At 41.9% G+C, this 16,396-nt stretch overlaps 1 protein-coding gene across 1 annotated transcript in view; it reads left to right on the top strand.

Moving 5' to 3' along the window:
• Positions 1 to 16,396, top strand: part of FCHSD2 (FCH and double SH3 domains 2) — a 113,506-nt gene that overhangs the window by 45,971 nt on the left and 51,139 nt on the right. The window contains exons 4-6 of the mRNA XM_017821881.1: positions 12,331 to 12,407; positions 13,662 to 13,806; positions 15,826 to 15,981. Coding sequence (XP_017677370.1) covers positions 12,331 to 12,407; positions 13,662 to 13,806; positions 15,826 to 15,981 — 378 coding nt within the window. The remainder of the gene's footprint in view (positions 1 to 12,330; positions 12,408 to 13,661; positions 13,807 to 15,825; positions 15,982 to 16,396) is intronic.

Genomic DNA, 16,396 nt, shown 5'->3' with positions numbered 1-16,396 from the left:
TTTTCTCCTGTTTTTTTGACTTGACCCCGAAGCAAACTCTGGAATTGGGAAGCATGTGGTCTGTTTGCTTTTAACTGGGCATTTCCTCACTTTCCTGAGTTTGTGGCAGAACCTTAAAAGCCCTTCTATCTAAATATCAGAAGAAAACAGGAGGATACTGCACATCTCTGATGAAAAATTAGCCCACGAGCCATTGAGAAAGCAGAGAAAATTCCCGGATGCACCGATCCCAAAAGATCACAGAGGGTTTTGTCACTTCTCCCGCCTTTGGAATCCCCCAAAGCCAGGAACTCTGCGCCTCTCCATGGCTTAATTTTAGTTTTAACTCAGGACAGAGCTCAACACAGACTTCACAAGGGCTTCTCAGGTTCTGCCACCAGCTGAGGAAAGGCAGAAGATGCCCAGTGAGGAGGACATGGACCATATGCTTCCCAATCCGGAGCTGCCAACCCAACTCCTTCCCTGTTGTGTCCCTGACTCAGAGAGCAGATGGTTCCTTTCCCCCAGCACTGGGCACTTGCTTCTCTCTCTTCTTCTGCTTGTCTGATTATACCAAATCCATGAGTTTTTATATAAATATATATATATGTGTGTGTGTGTATATATAGCTCCTGTGGGTGGACCTATACTTAGCAAAACTTGAGCCTAAATAAATCCATATTTTAAGCACCCAAAGACAATCTTTTTTTCTTTTCCTTCTCCTCTGGCTGCTTTTCACCACTTGATTTTCTGTACCACTTCTTCTGAGCAGAGATTACCTTGCTGATTTTTTTTGGTTTTTTTTTTCTGAGCTGTTCCTTTTAAATTCTTTCTTAAACGAACAGGAAGGAAATTTTTTCCTCTTTTTTTTTTTTTTCATATGAACAAAGTCCAACTGAGTTGCACTCGGATGTTCTTGGCAGCTGTTTATAGAGTTGGCTTGTCTTATAACTTCAGAGAAAAATTGCTTTCTAATAGACTGTTTTTCCCTGCTTTGGCACCTGTGTCCTGGGTAGTGGAAGGGCTTTTTGGCTCCAGATGTTTGAACGTGAACACAACCTTTACCATCTCAGCAGGATTGCTGCCAGCTCTTCCTGTGTAAAACAGAGATTTTTTTTTTTTAAAATAATACCTTGAAACAGCAAATTTACCCCATAAAACAGCAGTAAAGAGACTTCAAGATTAGTAATATTTTACTTAAAATTTGGTATCATTTGTATGTCTGTGTTTTCTTATATTTTGTCTCTGCTGCTGTTTGATTTATAAAGGGCAGAACAAAACCACGGTAAAGCCCTGGAAATACTTTTAAAGAGCAGCTGCAGGAATGTGGATGTCATCCCAAAAGGTTTTTCCTATAGGATATAGGAGGGCAGATGTTCAGGAATGTGCTTTGCACGGGGGAATGTTGTTGTGAAATTCCATTCTACTCCCGCTCAGGGTTCATTTGAAGTCTCGGGAAGGTGGGAAGTTTTATAGGGGAAAACGAGGGAATTATAAAAGCAGTGATCCCTAAAAAACACTGCTGCTTTGGAAAAGCTGGGTGTGAGCTTTGGGGCCACCTTTCTTGTGGAATGCTGGGATCAGTGATCCCCTTGAGACCTGGTTTAATTATTTACAGCAGCTCTGATGTGGAATGTTCACCTGGGAGCTTCTCACGGCAAAGTTTTGTGGCTCCACAGAATGTGGGCATTGTTTACTTGGGGAGAAAAAATACCCAAAGATTTTTAGGATTTTCAGGGACCTAAAATGGAGTTGTTTTAATGGCTCCACCAGGGCAGTGCCCATCCCCTGTGCTGGCACTGCTGAGGCACCTCCAGCCCTGGGAAATGTTTGGGCTCCTCACAAGAAGGACATGGAGGGGCTGGAGCGTGTGTGGGGAAGGGAACAGAGCTGGGAAGGGTCTGGAGCAGCAGGAGCAGCTGAGGGAGCTGGGGGGGCTCAGCCTGGAGAAAGGGAGGCTTGGGGGGATCCTCTGGCTCTGCAGCTCCCTGACAGGAGGGGGGAGCTGGGGGGAAGTCGGGCTCTGCTCCCAGGGAACAAGGGACAGGAGGAGAGGGAATGGCCTCCAGCTGTGCCAGGGGATGGTCAGGCTGGATATTGGGGAAAACTCCTTCGTGAAAAGGGTTGTCCAGCCCTGGCACAGCTGCCCAGGGCAGAGGTGGAGTCCCCGTCCCTGGAGGGATTTAAAATCCATGTGGATGTGGCACCTGGGGACATGGGTCAGTGGTGGCCTTGGCAGTGCTGGGGGAGCAGTTGGACTCAATGATCTTAAAAGGTTTTTCCAGCCTAAATAATTCCATGCCAAGGGACAGGGGATGATGAGCACAGCCCCACTGCCCCTCCAGGCCAGCTGCTGCCGTGCCAGGAGAAGCTGCTGTCCCTCCTTGTCACCATCAGCACGGGAGGAGCAGCAAGCTGGGCCTGCTGAGCTTGATGTTTACATTCATCCCAGGAGGATAAAACCCAATTTTGCATTTAGCCTTGGGAAATCTTGGCTCAGCTCTGTCATACTGGGGAAGGAACACTGACAATTCCAGGCAAACAGGTGATTTCTCATGCTTTGAACTCGGATGCTGCCTTGGCAGCGAGACTTGAACTGGAGTAGTAGAACATGGGCTGAAGATCCTTGGGAATGTCATTTTTCAGCTCAACTCAGCAGGAAGATCAAAGACACTTCTGTTGCTGTTGAAAAATGGCAGAAATTTGAGCTGTCCCGAGTCGTCAGTGGTTGTTGCTCTGACTGATGCTTAATAAAGGCTGGAGTTTGGAGCTGTGGGAAGGAAACAATACTGGGAATTTATTCTCGTTGGGAATTTCTTCCAAAATCTCTTGCCTATGTAGGTGGAAGGTGAGGTTTTGTTTCATTCTTAAAGGCCCGTGATTCTGCTTATCAGCTCACATCAACCTGATGATCAGCTGTCAAGAGACTGGAGAAAAACCTTTCCACGGCCACGTTTCTCCTGAAATTCTTGAGCTTACCAGTTGCTGCCATATTTCTCTGCAGGACACAACCCCACCAGTTTTTATGTGTATTACTCAAAAAAAAACCACTTAAATGGGATTGCCCTTATCCAGAAACTTATTTTTTAAAAATTATTTATTCTTCTTTTTCTCCGCTGCTGGATGAGTTCATCAGTCCTTTTTCCTGCAGCAAGTTGCAAACCTGCAGAAGAAAAGCGTCTCTGGTGTCTGCTGACCCCAAATTCTCATCTGGCTGATCAATCCAGCTGTTTTATTTAGGAAGTCCAAGCCTTTGTTTTTCCATAACTGGATCATGAGGCCAGAACTCCTTGGCTGGTGTTGCTTTTTCTTTCTGATTTCCCGGGAGCGCTTGGGTTGTTTGTTCAGCTGACAGTTGTCCAGCCAAGGTGAATCAGCTTCGTTTGGCTTTTAGAAAATTGCAGTTCTTTAGGGCTCTTTGTCTTCTGGTGAGAACGTGTGAAATACTCCCCAAACCTAAAAGGGCTCTGGCATCAAGGAAAAGTTTCTTGTGGAAAATGGCATTTAATAGGTTAAATCCCTCCTCGTGGGGTGGGGGGACCAGTGGCATTTGCACTGTGTGACTGCAGCATTTGGGAGTCTCTTTTCCATGCAAATATGTGTTTTTTGAGATATTAGAGGACAAGGTGCTCTGCTGATGAGTCCCAAACTACGTAAATTATAAATATAAAGCTGTAGAAACAGATTCTCTGTGCACAAGCTTTATTATCATCGTGTTCTGTTAGGGGGGGTTAAGATTTCAACAGGGCTAAAAGTAGATTTTAGGGGTTAGTGTTGAGCAGAATTGACAAGAAATATTAATGTTTAAAATTACTTAATTAATAAATAGAGATTTCTGAATTGTGATAATGATTTGGTCGTGTAGACTTTACCAGACAGCCCAAATACCAAAACATACCCAATTCATTCAAAAGATGGCATTGTGTTTTCAGGCAGATTTTCATGTTTTCCTCACAATTCAACTAATGCCAAAAACTGCCTTAATTGCCAGTTCCATATTCTGAAGATATCATGAGCTCTGGAACTAATTACCAGATGCAGAATTAATTTTAGAACTGTGATAAACTTCAGAGCAGGAACAGTCCCATTGTTATAAACTGATCAATGAATAGGAAGTGAAGCACAACCAATTTCTTAGTGATCTGCCAGCTGTTTTAGGGTGGAAAAGCACCCAGCTTTGTGCTCCATAAAGCACCAGGGCTTTGGAATCATGTGAACCTTTAATTAAGAAGTTCCCACAGAATAGGAAATGCTGACCTGGAGGATGCTTCCAGGGAATAACACGGAGCAGCTTCAGTGGTTTGGGAAAACAAATTCAGAAGGGTGTTTTTCCAAATGCTGAATATTTTAAAAATGAACCCTCCTGAATGGCATTATTTAAAAAAAAAAGCACCTACACATGTTATGATTTATTAATATAAGTCAGTGCAAAGTCTCCCCAGTGAGGATGAGCAGTCCCAGGCTCTGGGCCTGAATTAGTGGGCTTAAATACAGTTTTAGTGTCTGAAACGAGACAGAGGGGTCACTTCTCAGGCCCAGTTTTAGTCAGACTTTCCTCTCTGCTCCCCTTTGAGCTCTTTTAACACTTCAGTGCTCTTTGAACCAGCTCAGGGTGATTTAAAGTAGAGCTGTTGAGGTTACACGGAGTGTACACAGAGTCTTAATTTGTTACCTTAAACTCAACTAACATGAGTTAAAGAGATGCCAGGTCTACATTTCTGCATCCCAGCTCATCAATAACTCCCAAATTGTGTGTTCCTCACTATTCCTGATTGCTCGGAAATCCTTTTGCCAAAGCCTGTGGAATTCACTGTGCCGCGAGTTCCCGAGGGACGGTTCACCTGTGGTGAGAGGGGCTTTCCCGAGGGAAAACAGGGGCTTTAGGGTGACAAACAGGAGCTTTAGGGTGGAAACTTTATCTCTTGGGCCGGGATGGGATTATTTGTCTGCAGTTTTTTAGAAACTGCCCCAACCTTCCCAATCCAGGAGGAGCTGGGCGGCTTTGTGAGGCACTTTGGTGGCTGAGGTGCTGTTGCTGCTGGTGGTGAAGCCTCTTGGCTTCGATTTGCTTCTGAATTTAGAGAAATAAGTCATGAAATCGCAGGGCCTTTGAGGTTGGAAAAGACTTCAGAGATCATCGAGTCCACCCTGTGCCCCATCCCCACCTTGTCCCCCAACCCAGAGCACTGAGTGCCACCTCCAGTCCTTTGGACACCTCCAGGGATGGGGACTCCCCCACCTCCCTGGCCAGCCCATTCCAATGTTTAACAACCCTTTCCATGAAGAAATTGTCCCTAATATGCAATCCAAACCTCCCTCTTGTTCTATGTTTCACCAGAATTCACCAGAATTTGTTTTAGAACCTCATGCTCAAGTGGCAGCAAAATTGGCCTGTGGAATTTTCCTTCACTGAACTTCCTCAGTTAACACCCTAATTTTGATATTAGATGTGTTTTTCAAGTTTTCTTAAAATCCCTTTTCCTGTAGGCTCTGTGGACCTGTAATTTTGAAGAGCTTGTTTTTATTATGGTTTAGTCTGGCTTTGTGGATGACTGATGCAGTACATCATTTTAACATAATATTTTCGGATCATTTCCAGCCTGTCTTTTAAATTTACATTGTTCTCATATCTTTCTACACTTTCATGTAATACTGTATGAAAATACATACATTTTGTAATGTCATATTTTAATCTGGCCCAGTCTGACCTATTTGCTGCATTTTTAGCATCCCAGTGTTTTCATTTTTGTCCAGTTCTATTTCTTAATTTTTCTGGACATCTGCATGAACTGAGCATCTTTTCACTTCCCAGAAAATCACTTCAGGATTGACTCAACCATTAGATCACTTCAAAAGCCCTTTTGAACTCCTATTCTACACTAGTTTGAAAGCAGAAGTTTTGAATTTCAGGTTCCTTCACAAACCAGACTTAAGAGTCAGGATAAGCCAGTGATGTGGCTTAATGAGTCTCCTCCAAAAAGGCTTTGGTTAGATTATAAATACATCTTTTTTCTCCTCTCTCTCTCTCTCTCCCTCTTTTTTTTTTTTTTTTTTTTTTTTTTTTTTTTTTTTTGTGGGTAAAGAAACCATTTCCCGTTTTAGAAGGAAAAGAATAGCAGGTTGAAGCTTTGGAGGGCAGGAGAGCTGTGTTGATGGGTTAGCAAATGAGTCATCAAATTTGGGAGGGTACAAAGCTACTTGAACCTTTTTGTGACTTCATTTAACAAGTGTCTTGTCTCAGAAAGTGATTCCTGTGGTGGGGTAGAAAGTGCTTTGTGTGAAGGTCTTTGCCTGGAGCACTGAAAGGTTTATAAAGGTTTTTCTGTTCCAAATTGTTCCACAGAAAGGTTTTACTCTTCCAAATTCTTCCACAAGGCCAGTGGATGAGTTCACGTGGATTTTTAATCCTTCCATAAAAAGTTTTTTCTCTTCCAAATTCTTTCACAGAAAGGTTTTTCTCTTCCAAATTTTTCCATATCAAGGGTTTTTTCTCTTCCAGATTCTTCCACAGAAAGGTTTTTCTCTTCCAGATTCTTCCACAGAATGGCTTTTCTCTTCCAGATTCTTTCACAGAATGGCTTTTCTCTTCTAGATTCTTCCACAGACAGGTTTTTCACTTCCAAATTGTTCCACAGACAGGTTTTGCTCTTCCAAATTCTTCCCCAAGGCCAGTGGATTAGTTCACGTGGATTTTTAATCCGTGGTTCACACTTTGCCTGTGAGATCCTGTCCTGATCCTCCCATTCTGTGCGACAGTGGTTGGACAGTTCTCCAGCCAAGAGATGCTGTGGAAGGTGATATTTCTGCCCTGGTTTCCTCAGCCCCCCACGGTGTGAATTCCAGGAAAGGTGGGATTTAATGCTACACAAAAGTGGGATGTGCTGGCTTCACTCAGCAAAACTCAACTCATGGGGACAGTTATGGGCTAAATGAGAATTTGAGAAGCTACACTTCTTTTTTTCTGGTCCTAATGGGTGAGAAGATGCTGGTGAGGAGGTGGTGGGTGCCTCCCACCTCCTCCTTCCCTACTAGCAGTGTTTGCTCAGAGAAGGTTTGTGCAGACAGTTGGTTTGAGACAGAGGAAGGATTTTGTTTCCTTTGTGGCCTTTGTTTCCTAGCAGGTCTGACTGGAGGGTCTGGTAGTTCCTCTTTGGAGTGTGAATGGCAGAGCTTCTTGTTTGCCACCACCTCCCCAGTGTGGGATTTGGGCGGTGTTTGGCACTGGGGAAGGTGCTGAAAAGCTTGACTTTAAATTAGGGCTCGAAATCAGACTTGGAAATTGAGAAAACCGGGGGTTTAGTCGTGACTTGGTTCTCCTCAGTCTTTTAATACCAGTTTTAGATGGTCTGTGCCTCAAAGCTTGGAGGAAAGGGATCTTTCCAAATGGTGTTTTGTACCTTCTGGCTTCCCAGTTATCAGAGAATGTCATGGAATGGTTTGGGTTGGAAGAAACCTTAAAAGCCATCCAGTTCCACCCCCTGCCATGGGCAGGGACACCTCCCACTAGCCCAGCTTGCTCCAACCTGGCCTTGGACACTTCCAGGGATGGGGCAGCCACAGCTTCTCTGGGCAACCTGTGCCAGTGTTTTACCACCTTCGTCCTAAAAAACTTATTTAATCTAAATTGACCCTCTTTTAATTTAGTTGAACCTCACGAGTTGTGGTTTAAAAATGGAACTACTTGTATTTTGAAGACTAAAACCAATCTTCAGCAGTTTTCCACATTTCCCACTCGAAGACAGGGTGATTTTGCTCAGACTTCTTCCCTTGGTGCCTTGGAAAGCTGGGAAATGTATTTTTTCTTGGCATATTCAGAAGTTGTAGAGCTAAAAATCGCTGTGCCCACAAGAAGAGAGACCCTAAAACTTCAAGCTACCTAAAACACACATTGAAATAATCCCTGGACAGTTCAGTAAGAACATCAACACAGACATTTTTGAACGAGTAATTCAGTAAAAGGCCTGAAAAATAACCTGGAATGTGTCCAAATGGCAGCAAGTCTTTAGTGTAGCAGTTTAAAATCTGTAATTTTGAAAGGAGGGCTGAGGGAGGAAGAGTTAAGTTCTATCTCCTTTAGGTTAGTTTAAATTCCTAGAAAAGCAACAATAAATGAAAAAGTGTTAAGACAAACCACTTAACACCAGTTTAGTGTAATTTTTTAGCTTCTCTTTTTGCTTTTCCAGGCTAAAATTAAAACTGAGACATTTCAGTTTGGATGGTGAGGCAAATGTTTGCATTAAGCACTAAAAACACTTGTAAATTATGTTTCTCTGCTGTCTAACATCCTGCTAAAAATATTTATATAGTAATAAGTGATATTATGGACATTAAAAAGAGTTGGGCATTGGGATAACACTCCATGAGCTTTCCCAAGGAAAAGCTTTGGTTAGGATTGTTCTGGACTGTTGTTCCTTTGGCCTTTCCTTTCTGTAGGATATTTCGGGTGTTTCCACCAGTGGAACAAGCAAATATTGGGGATTTATTTTATTTTTTAAATCCCCTTTAAGGACTAAATGTAGAAAGAAATAACAAACTCCAGGAGCAAGTTGTTCTGGAGAGAATTAAGATGCTGCCAGTGAAGGAACAGTTCTAACTTAAATTAATGAGAAGAGCTTTGACATTTAATGAATTTGGACAATTAAGGTGATATTTAACTGCTGTAAATTATTTTTTTCAGATTTCCACTTTGGTTTTTTGTCGTGCTTTAAGTATCAGGGGGGAAAAAAGGGGGATGACACAGCTTGGGAAGAAGTAGTGAATGAAAGAATGAAATTCCAGATTTTCTGGAAGTGGAATCATCTCGTGGTAGGAAGGAATATCCCATGTCCAGGAAGGAGAAGCAGCATGATTAGCAGTGCAGCTTTACAGGGGATTTCCACATGTTTCTGGGGAGTTTTCCAATTGATGCTGCAGGACCAGGGACACCTGTTCAGCTCTCATTGAACCCTGGTAAAGGCAGTGCAGATAAACAGTCCTGGAATCGTTTTGATCCTTTTGGAAAGCACCAGGACCCGCTGGAGAAGTCCCTGTGCTGCTGTTGTGTGGGTTGTTTGCCTTTCCATTTGTGCTGCAGCAGCTCTTTAGTCCCAGTGTTGTTGCCTGAAGCCCTCTGAGCAAAATAATTGTGTTTTGTCCACAGCTTGTCATGGAAATGGGACCACGTCACATCCTGTGGGATCCCTGCCTGGAGCCCCTGCTGAGCAGGGCTCATTCCCATTAAATCATGGCATTTTAGTCAATCCAGCTCTAGTGAATAAAAGATGACTTGAAATAATCATAACTATCTCAGAGTTTAATCCTGAGACTAAAGTGTATTCCGGAGCTGGAGTCCTCTCACCACTCGGGTTTTCTGCTCCCTTCCCTCTGTCAAAATGCTGAGAAGAGGTTGGCAAAAAAGCACAAAGTCTGTTCCAAGTTACTCTTCTTGTGAGGAAGAAACATCCATGGGATCCATAAAGTTGTCTGCTGAATTTTGGGTCTGTGTTTGAGTGAGTCAGGCTCCCTGAGCTTGCTGAAGTCAGGTCAGATCTGGCTGATTTCAGAGAAGCAACTGAGACCATCAGGGAAGTAAAAACCAAAAAAAGTGAAAGTAAACCAAAGCAAAGCTCTGTTTTACATAAGCAATGTAAAGAATAGATATATATATATATAACATAAATAAGAATTGATATATAATAAAACTATTACTTTTCCTTGCTGCTCGTGGAGAGCCTTAATTTGCAAGTGTTGAATGGTACAACTGGTGTCTGCACTTCCATGGCATCAGTTTAATCAGGGACAACCTCATTCCTCCCAGAGAAATCAAGTCAAGAGAGAGAGATATTAAACCCTTGTGGGGTGTTTGCCTGCCAGAAGAGGACTTGGAAAACAAAGTAATCCCCTTTAGAAAACAAAATCATGGCAGAAAGCTGCTGGGAGAAAGGGAAGGGATCAAAGTGATGCAAGAGATTGAAAACACCAAAATGAAAAGGAGCACTGAATTTGTCTGGGTGATAATCCCAAAACTGAGGGTTGCATCAGCCAGTGCCTGTCAGGATTTCTGCAATTAATAATAGGTTTGGGGGGACCTGGTTGTCATCAGCACCTTGGAATTATTACAGATAAAAGCCTTAGGGCTGCTTTGAAAGGCATTAATATGTCTTTTGAAAAGCTGTCTATTTTCTCTGACTGATCTTTTCATTTGGGACATGTTTCTTTTCTATCAGGAATTGTTTTTTGTTAGGGTTACAGCAAATAGGTTTTTTTGTTTCCTGCCCCAATATCTGTCCAGCTGGCTTTATTAGAAAACCCCAAGCCATAGACTGGAGGGAAGGTCTGGCGATAGGGAACAGCAAGTGGGAGCTGCAGCTCTGGGAGACTGGAACTGGAGTGAAACTGGGCTGGTTTTCCATGGTCTGAGTTCAGCAGAATTTCATTGGATGTGTGGATTCCTTGGGTGATTGATGGACACGATTCCATGTCCCATCCCTCCATCTGCTGAGCAGGTTTGTAAACAGTTGGAATGCCCAGAAATGTGGCATATTTATGGGTTTTCAGCACAGTGATACTGTGGGTGGGGAGGGACCTTAAAACTCATCCAGTGCCACCCCCTGCCATGGGCAGGGACACCTTCCACTAGCCCAGGTTGTTCCAGCCTGGCCTTGGACACTTCCAGGGATGGGGCAGCCACAGCTTCTCTGGGAAATCCATTCCAGGGCCTCCCCACCCTCCCAGCCAGGAATTCCTTCCCAATATCCCATCTATCCCTGCCCTCTGGCAGTGGGAAGCCATTCCCTGTGTCCTGTCCCTCCATCCCTTGTCCCCAGTCCCTCTCCAGCTCTTTGGGAGCCCCTTCAGCTGCTCAGAGGTCTCTGTGGAGACTCCAGGGGAATATTCTGCACGGACTGATGTTCCTGGTTCTCCACAAATTCAATTTTGTGTTTAAATCCCCTTATCTCAAGCCTGTTAAACGTGATCATTGTGCACCTTCATGGAAGCAAGGAGCAAAAATAGCTTTATTTATCCCTCTTCTGCCTTTTTTTTTTTGCATCTTTAATTTTGGCACAGCTTGTCCTCAGCTGCCAGTGAGCTTTTTTTGGTGTTTGTGGATGTTTGTTCAGCATCTTGAGGCAGTGGAGTCAAATGCAGAAGGGATGGAAACATGAAAATAGCAGCAGGTGGAGGTATCTAATAAAACTCTGAGTCTCAGCACAAATTGCTCTGCCAGAGTTAAAGGAAATGTTATTTTTCCTTTTATCTGGTTTTTTTTTTTAACAGCTGCCTAATGCAATTTGTGCATCTTTTTGGAAAAAATGGCCAAAAAAGAAAAGGAAACATGAGAAATTGTAGTGACGTAGATTTAACCGTGAAAAAAAATTGCTGACTGTGTGACCAGTATGTTCAGATATTTCATGTTCCATGAGGAGATGGAACTTGAAAATGACCCTTAACTGAGGGAAAAGAGCGGTGGAAATCGGGGAAGGTAACTTGGGAAGATGTGGAAACTTGGAATGGGAAGTAAGAGCTCCCAGCAACTGGGCCTGTTAGGGTAAAACCCATCTTTAACACCAAAGTTGGGTCCCTAGAGCAGTTCAGAACAGCTGGAGCTGGACTCTTTGGGGAAAGACTTTTCCCAAATATCCAACCCTAAACCTCCCCTGGCACAACTTGGGGTTGTCCTTTCCCAGTTTTCCAGCCGCTCTGCCCCGAGCCTGGAGCATTCCATGGAATTGTGGTGACCCAACAGTCGGGAATCTTGCTCAGTGTCTGTAAACCCACTGCGGAATTCCAGGAATTTCACGATGTACATCATATTTTCCCACTGAAGGGACCCAATTCCGAGGAGTAAATGGGATTAGGAGCCTGTGCCAGCAGTTTCCCCTCCCTGTGTGGTTACAGGTTAAATTTCGCTGCTTTCTGACCTTGAACACAAAAAGGTTGTTATTGGTTTTCTGAGGCCCCACGGAGTGAAAGGCAGAGACTGAAGGGCACAATTAACATTAATAATTAAAGATGAAGTGCATTTGTCAGCCTCTTGTCTCCTGGAATCCTCTGAGGAACGGGCTGATCCCGTGAGCAACAGCCTGGGATGATCCAAGCTGGGAATTTGAGCTGGGGCTCATCAAAGATAAGGAGATTTCATCACTTCTGAGAACCCCTCGTAAAATAAAAATAGGGATTCTTTTAGCTGGGACAAATCGAGCCCTTTGCCTTGCAATATTCCTGCCTCTGATCCTGCCCTTGTTTTTACTGGAACTGTGGATTGATGGCTCCCTCAGATGTCACGTTTTCATTTGTCTGACACGAGAGCGAAAATGGTATTTTAATTATTTCTGATTTTTACCTTTTTTTTTTTTCTCCTTCTTTTAACAGAGCATCCAGAAGCTGGCCAGTCAGTACTTAAAGAAGGACTGGCTCGGGATAAAAGCTGATGAACGAAGTGATTATAGGTAATTTACCAGTTGGATATCCCAATTTGTGGCATTATTTTACTTAACAATGAACCACCACTTGTCTGGGGTTAAAATGATTTTTTTTTTTTCCCTTTTTAGCAGAGCATTGCTTTGTTTTCCATTGAAATCCTGAGATCAGGCTGAAATAAATGCTTATATGACTTGAATGTTTAGGAAGATGGGAGAAACAAAACAGCACGAAAGGACAACAAAGTTGTAATTGTGCATCTGTTCAGGTGTCAGTGCTTGTGCCTGAATATTGATTTTAGCAAATAACCTTAAGGTTAGGGGAATAAATGTGGATTTCTTCAGAGGAAAAGGCAGGAACAGGTTTAAATTTAGGAGATTGGTTGTAAAAATCACATTTAACAGGAGGGAGGAGGCAAAGCAGGAGATGGTTGTTTACAAAACTTCCTCTGGTTCCCATGAGAGGTGGAAACCAGCCGTGACTCAGGTGCTGAAAGCCTTGGAGTAGCACCTCCTAAAGATGTGGGAGAGGTTTGCAGTTGCTTTATTTTAATGTCTTCTTTGTATTCTGACAAGTTTTAAGTTCAGCCAGGGAGAAATCGTTGAGAGATTTGTGTTTGGGCCTTTCAGCAGCCTCACACCGCTCGCGTGTCTGAGCGGAAATAAACTGAATTATGAGTTTAAAGAGTACATGAAACGCTCCCATAACACCCACCCACCTTTCCAGGTCCACCCACAGCGCCCAGAGGTCTTCTCCAAACCCCTCCCTCCCTATCTGGGAGCTCTGGAGGCTCCAGGAATCCTTCCTTCTGCCAACTCCAGAGGAGCTCCCATCACCTTCTTCCACCTCCACATCCTCCCGAGCTTTTGTGGTGGATTATTGGGGCCCTGATGGCCAGGTGTCCAAAATCACAAATTCCATGATCTTACCAAACATCACCAACATCTGGGTTCTGTAGGGTCTGTCCCATGGAAGCAACAGATTCAACCAGAAATGTTTGGCAAGAAGTGGAATCATGAAAGCGCAACAGGAGGGAAACTTCTTATTTTTGGGGCAACGTCAGTTAAATTTCTTGTGAAAAGTGGAGGTATTTGCTAGAGCAGCATAAAGGATTGTGCTTATATTTAGTTTTTAAAGCAAAATGCTGCTGTTGTGTAAACCAACCACAAGACTTGGTGACCCTTGTGGGTCCTTCCAGCTCCGGGAGATCCCGTGAGTCCGTATTCTCCTCCCTGAGCTCCCTTTCTTCCTTCCCACGCCCTGTCTGTGTTCCATTATTCCAGGAGCATGTATTCCGTGTGGAAATCCCTTTTGGAAGGCACCATGCAGGTGGCCCAGTCCCGGCTCAATATCTGTGAGAACTATAAGAACTTAATTTCAGAGCCAGCCAGGAGCGTCCGGTGCTTCAAGGAACAGCAGCTGAAAAAGGTATTTGTGCTCAAGAAATCCTTGAAATGGTGTCATTTTTATTTGAGAAAAACAGTTATGAGAAATCTTTTAGTATTTTAAATCCTAAAATAATGTATGTGCTTCTCAGTCTCTTGTAAAAATAAATATCCAGCTTGTTGGAGAGGGATCAACATGAGTTAATTTTAAGTATCCTGAGTTAAAACTACTTGGAAATGAGGGTTTTAAAAATGTGAGACATTTTTAAATGTTGGTCAAATAAATCTCTGCAAATCTCACGTTGTGCTGTGGAACTTATATTAAATTGGGTTTGCAGTGGCAATTCCAAGTGGGTTTTGTCAGGATAAATTCTGATTTTAAGCAAAGATGTGTCTCAAACCTGAAGGAACGACTTGAGCAATCTGAAAGGTGTGGGCATTGCACAGCCACCTCCTGTCGAGGGATCCCAGGGAAATATTCCAATTAAACTGTTCATCCCTGCAGAGGAAACAGTGTTCAAATAAGCTGAATATTCATTTAATTGCTTGTTGCATTTCAAAGCCATTTCTGAGGGTGGGGAGGCCTCGATTGCCCAGAGAACTGTGGCTGCCCCATCCCTGGAAGGATTTTTTTGAGGAAAAATTAACTTTATTAACTTTATTAACATTGTTTCCTTGTCCTGTGGAATTTTATTTTCCTGTCAAGTTTTCCAAACAGTGCTGGAGCAATTTCATAGCGTCTTAACTGGGTAAATAATCTTATTTTATTCTTCTGCAGGTGCTGTTAGTTCAGTGTTTCTGAGTCAGCAGTAAAAGTGGGACCTTTAAATTTACCTAAATCATAGAAGTTCCTTTTTTCCTGCACTTTTGAATCAGCAGAACAAGTTATTCCAATTGTCTGGTTCAAAGTATTCCACAATTTCCCTATTACATGGAATAACTATCCACTTGTTGGCATTAATTTCCCTCCACAAACAGTTTATTTTTTATACAATTCAGCCTTCGCTTTGAATTTCCAAACAGATAAATAATGGACAGATTAATAATTAATTAAACAATCGGTAATTATTAATTAATAACAATTAATAATAAATAATTAAATAATTAATAATTACCCTGATCTCCATCCAGACAAAAGCTTTTCCAAATTAATATTCCGAGTCAGTAAAACAATTGTGAGGTTACACTAAAATGACATCCAGTCTCCTGACAGTTTTTTTATTCCCCAGGGATGCAAAAGCCAGATTGTTTTACTCTCCTTAAACGATTTTAACAACTGGGGTTATTTGATATTTTAATTTTTGATGCCACCAGGAGACTTCAGGGATCCAGATACCCACTGATGTGGCAAAACCCCCTTCTCACAGGCTCTTAGGCCTCTGTCAGCTGAACAATATATACAGATTTTTCTACCCTTCATTTCTCAGTTGTGCACACAAAGGATTGATGAATTAATAATTACATGGATTAATAATTTTATGCATTAACAATTCCGTGCATTAATAATTAGTGTAATGAAGAAGATTAGCTGTTTGGGGGGGTGTTCACTAAGAGGACAACCTGACTTGTTGGAAAGCTCTCAACATCCTTATTTTTTAAAAAAAAGAGCTCTTCAAATAATATATATATTAATATAAAAATAATGTAATAATACTCTAAAATTAATTACACTATAAAATTAATAATCCTTGCCATTGTGTTTTATGTGGCAGCTTTTTTCTCATGTTTGAAATTTTATAGAAGGAAAGATTAATCAGGGGTTTCTTTATCACCTCCAGCAGGTTGCCTTTGGATTTTTCCCAGTTGTATCCCAATTATTTCAAGTAATTACCACATCCAAAGCTTTCAGAGCTTGAATTCATGGGTTATCACTGATTTTGAACACTTGAAACAGCAGCAGAAAGAAGGGAAGAAAGTGGGTTTATGTTCTGATCAGCTTGAAAAGAGGGGAATAATTGACTTGGAAACTGTTTTAATCCTGAAAAGTAGTAAAATACGGACGATGGTGTTATTTGGACAGCAAAAAAAATGGAATTTCTCTCTCCTGGCTGCTTTTTTTCAGTGCGTGGAGCAGCTGACAAGGATCCAAACTGAACTCCAGGAGACAGTGAAAGATTTAGCTAAAGGCAAAAAGAAATATTTTGAGACTGAACAGATGGCTCAGGCCGTGCGGGACAAAGCTGATATTGAGGCCAAGTATGTTTTCCTAATAACATATGTAGAAATAATTGCAGGTTTAAAAAGCCCAGTTCCATTAGTTTTTACACTTGAAATTTGCTTTTCAGTGAGCTTCCTGCCAGGTTTTTTTCCAGAGTAAATACAGGCAAAAATAGGGCTTGTTTTCTTTTCACAAAGAGAAATTGTAATTATAGATCATTTATTATATTCAGTATAAATCATTTGTGTATAATAATTTTATAGAGATATAAAAATATAATATATATTCTTTTGTATATTTATATATGTTCTTTTATATATTTATATATGTTCTTTTATAGATTTTATATATATTCTTTTATAGATTTTATATATATTTTTATAGATTTTATATATATTCCTTTATAGATTTATATATTCTTTCATAGATTTTATATATATTCCTTTATAGATTTATATATTCTTTCATAGATTTT

This window comes from Lepidothrix coronata, unplaced genomic scaffold (genome assembly GCF_001604755.1).
Source record: "Lepidothrix coronata isolate B3197 unplaced genomic scaffold, Lepidothrix_coronata-1.0 Scaffold93, whole genome shotgun sequence".
NCBI classification, from domain to species: Eukaryota; Metazoa; Chordata; class Aves; order Passeriformes; family Pipridae; genus Lepidothrix; species Lepidothrix coronata.
This window is presented reverse-complemented; position numbering and strand designations above follow the sequence as displayed.